The sequence below is a fragment of the Equus quagga genome, chromosome 15, assembly GCF_021613505.1.
Source record: "Equus quagga isolate Etosha38 chromosome 15, UCLA_HA_Equagga_1.0, whole genome shotgun sequence".
Classification (NCBI taxonomy): Eukaryota; Metazoa; Chordata; class Mammalia; order Perissodactyla; family Equidae; genus Equus; species Equus quagga.
Window position 1 is genome coordinate 33817163 of NC_060281.1, and position 6000 is coordinate 33823162.

Consider the following 6000-nt stretch of genomic DNA (forward strand, 5'->3'; position numbering starts at 1 on the left):
CAATGGAACACGAAGTTTCAGGAAGAATTAAAAGTTTGCCAGGGCCAGGGTTCTGGGACGAGTAAGATCAGTTGGCGTAAGTTCCATGGTAGTAGGGAGCAAGGCACTGGGAGCGCTGGACTCCTGGGTTCCGAGAGCTGCTCCCACATTATGTCTTGCTCAATTTTTTTTTTCACTTGGCCATAGCTGTGGCATTTAACTTCTGGGCCCTGCCTCTCCTGGGAGGGACATCCCCAGCAATTTATGGGGGGAGGAACAGGGAAGGGGAAAGAACAAGGGGATCAAACCTGTCAGGGGAGAGGAGACCCACCCTTGGGGACAGAGGTCAGCAAAAACCTGTTTTCTCCGGGGATGTCTCATTTCTGGGACAGAGGCCTTTGTAGGAGGCAGAGGGGAGAAAAATCAAGGTGACGGGCTCCCAAATCATTGGGTCTTCTCCTTCCTGTGTCGCATTCACGTCTAGGGGCGGCTGCAAGGGGGTCGGGGCAGCGAGAGGGGAGGATGGAGAACCTGTGACCATGAGGCCGGTTAATGAGTCTTGGAAGGCAACAGGCTGGCAGGAAAGACCCTGGCCCTGGGTGCTGACTCCAGAGAAGAAGAACAAGACTCTAGAGTCCAAGGCGCTGAACGGAGAGACCCGGCCTCTGGAAGAAGGAGCCGGTCACTCTTGCATCAACCTCATTTACACTCCCTTCCTTAGGTGGTCCCTATAGCATCCGACCCTTCCAGGCCATGCTGCTGCTGTTACCTGGAACCTGGCTCCGCGAAGGAACAAGGTGAAATTGAGATTTAGAGAAAATGAATAAACTCTGTTCCGTGGGACTGTGTGGATATGAACAAGGCACTTCTCTGACTTCAGTGTTCTCATGCGCAAAGCAAGTTTAATAAGAAAGAAGTCACAGGGTTATTGGAGGATGACAGGATGTGATGTACTGGAAAACAGCACAAACGTTCGTTACTGTTTCGTTATCGACGGTGTGCGGGGAGAAGCGAAGCCCAGGCCTGGCAGTCTGGCGTTGACGGCAGGAAGCTGGGGACGAGCTCTGCCACCCAGGAGAGCGAGGCGGGAGGAGGGCATGCGCCCGAGACCCCTCCCCGGCAGGGGCTGTGGGGGCGGGAGGAGGGCGTTAGGCGGGATCCGCGAGCGCACTGGCTGGGCGGCGGCTCCTCCCCTCCCCGAGCCCGGTTCGAGCTGACGCCCCGGAGCCGGCGGCCGCGAGCAACTAATCCGCCCAGTTAGCGAGCGAGATCCGGGAGACGCGGCCCAGTGGAGCCTCGAGGGAAGGAGGGAGGGCGGCGGACTCCCCCCGCTGCTCCGGTCACCTCTCCCTTAGGGACCGCAGCTGTCGGCGCCCCGACCCCAGATCCCGCCCGGCCTGCCCCGGGCTCGCCCCTCTGCCCTGGGGGGTCTTGGGCACTCGCTCCCCAGGATGTGATCTCTCCAGGGGGCCCGGGGCGATAAACGTGTGATGGCGACGCCTATTCCCTCCCTGGCCACTTGTTAAGTAATTTTCCCTAATGAGGGCGCAGCCCTGGAGCTTGTTAAAGGACTCCCTGCTAGATTGCAAAGTGATCACTATCAGGGGCGAGGGAGAGAAGGGGAGGGAGACAATCACCCGCTGAGCGTCGGAGCTGTAGTCCCCTTTTGCGTTTGCGAGATGAAGAACCGCCCCCCACCCCCTCCGCCGCCCCAAACACACACCCTTTGGCCCCAGTGCTTCATTTTGGTGCCTTCGCAGGGGAGGGGTAGGTCTGGTCGGACATTTGGCATTCTAGAGGCAGAGGCATTTTTGCCTTATTTGATTTTGGTCTTTTAATTAAGGTCTAGGCTGGGGAAATTCAATGGTTGGAGGCTGGGGTTAGGGGATACCTGCATTCCTCCCAGGGCAAGTGACTCTTCTGTCCTGGCAGCTGTCACAAGCTGAGTCACCATCTGCCCAGACAACTAAAAACCCAGCATCCTCCACCTTTTTTCTCAAGCACCCCAGCCCTCTTCCAGAACCCCAGTGTCCCTCTCTGGCTTAAGGCTCTCTCCAGGGACTTAAGTCTGGGGTCCCTCTGGCACCTGGCAGGCCTCCTTTCTGGCACCCAAGCTACAATCCTGCCCTTAGCAGAGTCGATTTCTGTTGGGAGATTCTCTGTGTTGGGTCAGAGAGACCCTCAAGCCTGAGGGCCCACCAGCCCAGAGCTGGGCCCTGGCAGAGAATTCAGTGACATGAGTGTCCAGATTAGGCTTACTGTCTGTAATAGAACTTCCAGCTTCCCGCAAAGGGGGTTACCAAAAGCAGCAAATAGCGACTTGTGACCCTGCTATTTGATTCTGGATCGAGTTGAGGTTGGAAGACCTGAGGCAAACTAGGGTGCCTCTCTGGTCAGCAAAGATGCTGATGCCATCCTCCTCTGGTAAGAATGAGATCAGCCAAGGCCACATGGAGGTGGGCAGTGGTTCTGCTGGCAAAGACATTCGGGCACGGAATGGTTTGGAAGCAGGGCTGGTGTCCTAACATAAGTATAAGACATGGTAGATGCCCGTAAATATTGGGTTTATTTCATTAGAGTCTTGATTTCTTCTGTGTAGTACTGCCTTGTGATAATTCTTATTGAATTATTTAATTTTAATTTTCCTTTATTTGTGTCTTCGGTGGGAACTATGTCTTATACTTCTTTATAATCCTCAACAGAATGTATAATAGGTGCTTACAAATACTTGCTTATTAATTAACAAAATTTCTCCTCATTTTGTCACCATGCAAATAAGTCCAGCATGAACTCAGGCCGGCTCTGATCTAAATCCAGTAATGAGGCACTTTAGGAGCAATAGACAATCAACCTCCACTTCCTCCACCCTCCAGGAAATTCCTGTCCTGCAGCCGCTCCTGCTCGAGACCATCTGTAAGGTCACAGCCAGAGCCAAGAACGTCAGTCAGGACTTTCTCCCAACTTATAATCCAATAATTATAATGTCCTTACTTTATAAATATTTTACATTTTATTATAATAAGAACAATAGAAAGAAGGAAGCTGACATCTGTCGACTCCCTTTCCCCTTCTGCACAACCAGGAATAAGGGGAAAAAGGCTTTAATAAGTTGGAGAGAAAATCTAGAAAACATACACAGATGAAATGCCTACATGGAGGAAAAGCAGAATCTGGGGGGAAGGTGTGAGGAAAGAGGATGAGGTAGTGGAGAAGATGGGTGACTCCTACAGGAAAGAGCCGGGACTGGCTTTTGGTGGAAGAGACGGGAAAATAAATACTGAGTGGAGAACACTATCACAGAAGCTCTGGGATGGGAATCAATGGATGAGACCAAACGAAAGTCCCTCCCAGCGTGCCCGCCCACAGCTCAGCAAGCCAAACCAACAGTGCCCTCTGTAGACATTTAGAAAAACGAAGGGATGCGAGAGGAAGAGGGAAGAACCATCTGGGTGAGAGATATTTATGAACTTTTCTGGAATTTTCCTTTCTCCTGGGAATGGAGAGGGTGAAGAAGGAAATAAATCCTCTTTTCTTCTCAGATCCTATTTTTTTCATTAAAAAAAAGGTAGGGGGCAAGCCCTGGGAACTCAAAGACAAGCCTGTTTACACACAAACTCTAAGTAATAGTAGATGAAAATAATATAGATTAGTCCTAAAACCCAGGCACCCTTTCCTGTCTCCACCTTCCCATAATCCCAACTCACAGTCAGATCTGGGGTATAGCCTTCTAACCCTGAACTTCCCTCAGCTGTGCTGCGCCTCTCAGAAATCAGGGTCCTGATTGGTCCCCATTCGATATGTCCATGAAACACCTTTTCACTTTCAGACCATCATCTTCTACAGAGAACACTTGCTTGTATTATTCATTCTTTCTTTTCTATCCCCCAAACTCACATCCTTCTTGCTTATCACCTCATCCCTTGACCACTTTCATTAAGAACACAGCAGATGAAGGGTCAATGCAGTTAACTGTCAGTACTTTGCCCTTTCTGGAGTTCGGGAAATAGGAATTGTGAGTCTATTTCCTTATCCAGGAGAGGGGTAAGGCATGGAAGAGCTGGGGTGGGCGCTGTCTGAAAGATCATCGTGGGGAAGGGATCTGGCTCATGCCAAGAGTCTGCTGCTCCATCAGGTAGACTGGATAGGAATTGGGGCCCACATCATTCTCTGGGTCATTGTCCTCAGTGTTCCGGATCAGTGAACGGCGTCTTCGCATCATGTAGGAGACCTGTGATTGGGAGGAGAAAGGAGGAATGAGTACCATCTGCCATGCCCTTTGCTTTCCTCAACACCTCTATTTCAGGCCCTTTGATTCTATTCTCCCTCTTCCTGGACCTTTGGTATGCTCCTTTCCCAAGATTCCATCCAACCTTGATCCTTATTCCAGCCCCAGATCCAACACATTGAGTCCCAGACTTCATCTCTAATTCCCTCCTCTGTCCTATTTTCCTTATCTTCATATCCTCATATCCCTCATATTCTCACATGCCAGACTCCACACCAACACCCAAATTTCCCCTACTTGACATCCTTTTTTCTCAGTCACAGCTTCCTCTCCAGTTCTACTTTTCATGTCCCATAAATCTATTGTCTTTCCCCATCTTTCACCACCACTACCCCTCTATTACCATCCCTCCCACCATGCCTCTTTTCCTAGACTCATTATTGCCTCTAGTTCCGATCTGTAACCTCTCCCCAACTCCCTATCCCATAGGTTCATCTTATGGGGCATCCCTGTCCCTTACCAAGAAGATCAGGCCAAAGAACACCAGGAGGAGAATCACAGCCAATAGGATCACAATAACTATGGCCCATGAAGGGAATGAATCCTTCTCCTCGCTCTCTGCAGTATGGAGACCTCCCTCTGAGCCATCTTTGTTCTGATTTGGTTGGCTCTTATTGGCTGGGGCTTCCGACGTGATGGAACCCAGCTCCAGGCTGGATGTTGTAGCTGTAAAAGAACCAGTGGGCACCTGATGGGTAACCTCAGGTTTTTTTGGATGAGGAGAGGTATTAGTGATAGATTTGTCTCCTGTGACCTCGACTGGAGGTCTTGTAGTCTCTGTGGCTGCTGGGTTTTCTGTAGGCTTTACTGGGGCTTTTATGGTCTCAGTGGCCGATGTGGTCTTTTCTACATGTTTTGTAGGCTTTGCTGGGGCTTCTGTGGTCTTTCTGTGGGCTGCTGTGGTCTCTTGTCTCTGTTCTGTGGGCTTTACTGGGGCACATGTGGTCTTCTTGTGGGCAGCTCTGGTCTCTTGTTGCTGTTCTGTGGGCTTTTCTGAGACTGTTGTGACCTCACTGGCTGCTGTGGTCTCTTGTTGCTGTTCTGTGGGCTTTGCTGGGGCTCTCGTGGTCTTCTCACGGGCTGCTGTGGTCTCTTGCCCATGTTCTGTGGGCTGTGCTGGGGCTCTCGTGGTCCTCTCATGGGCCACTGTGATCTCTTGTCCCTGTTCCGTAGTCTTTGCTGGGGCTCTCGTGGTCTTCTTGTGGACCTCTGTGGTCTCTTGTCTCTGTTCCGTGGGCTTTGCTGGGGCTCTCGTGGTCTTCTTGTGAACCTCTGTGGTCTCTTGTTGCTGTTCTGTGGGCTTTGCTGGGGCTCTCGTGGTCTTCTCGTGGACCTCTGTGGTTTCTTGTCCCTGTTCTGTGGGCTTTGCTGGGGCTCTTGTGGTCTTCTCATGGGCTGCTGTGGTCTCTTGTCTCTGTTCTGTGGGCTTTGCTGGGGCTCTCGTGGTCTTCTCGTGAAACTCTGTGGTCTCTTGTCTCTGTTCTGTGGGCTTTGCTGGGGCTCCCGCGGTCTTCTCGTGGGCCTCTGTGGTTTCTTGTCCCTGTTCTGTGGGCTTTGCTGGGGCTCTCGTGGTCCTCTCATGGGCCAGTGTGGTCTCTTGTCTCTGTTCCGTGGGCTTTGCTGGGGCTCTCGTGGTCCTCTCATGGGCCACTGTGGTCTCTTGTCCCTGTTCTGTGGGCTTTGCTGGGACTCTCGTGGTCTTCTCGTGGACCTCTGTGGTCTCTTGTCTCTTTTCT

General features: G+C 51.5%; 1 protein-coding gene across 1 annotated transcript in view; it reads right to left on the reverse strand.

Annotated features, from left to right (window-relative positions):
- Window positions 1-3033: 3033 nt before the first annotated feature.
- Window positions 3034-6000, reverse strand: part of MUCL3 (mucin like 3) — a 3325-nt gene continuing 358 nt past the window's right edge. Inside the window, exons 1-2 of the mRNA XM_046640339.1 lie at window positions 4725-6000; window positions 3034-4207 (exon numbers count right to left, since the gene is read on the reverse strand). The exon at window positions 4725-6000 is cut by the window's right edge and continues 358 nt beyond it. Coding sequence (XP_046496295.1) covers window positions 4061-4207; window positions 4725-6000 — 1423 coding nt within the window. The 3' untranslated portion in view covers window positions 3034-4060. The remainder of the gene's footprint in view (window positions 4208-4724) is intronic.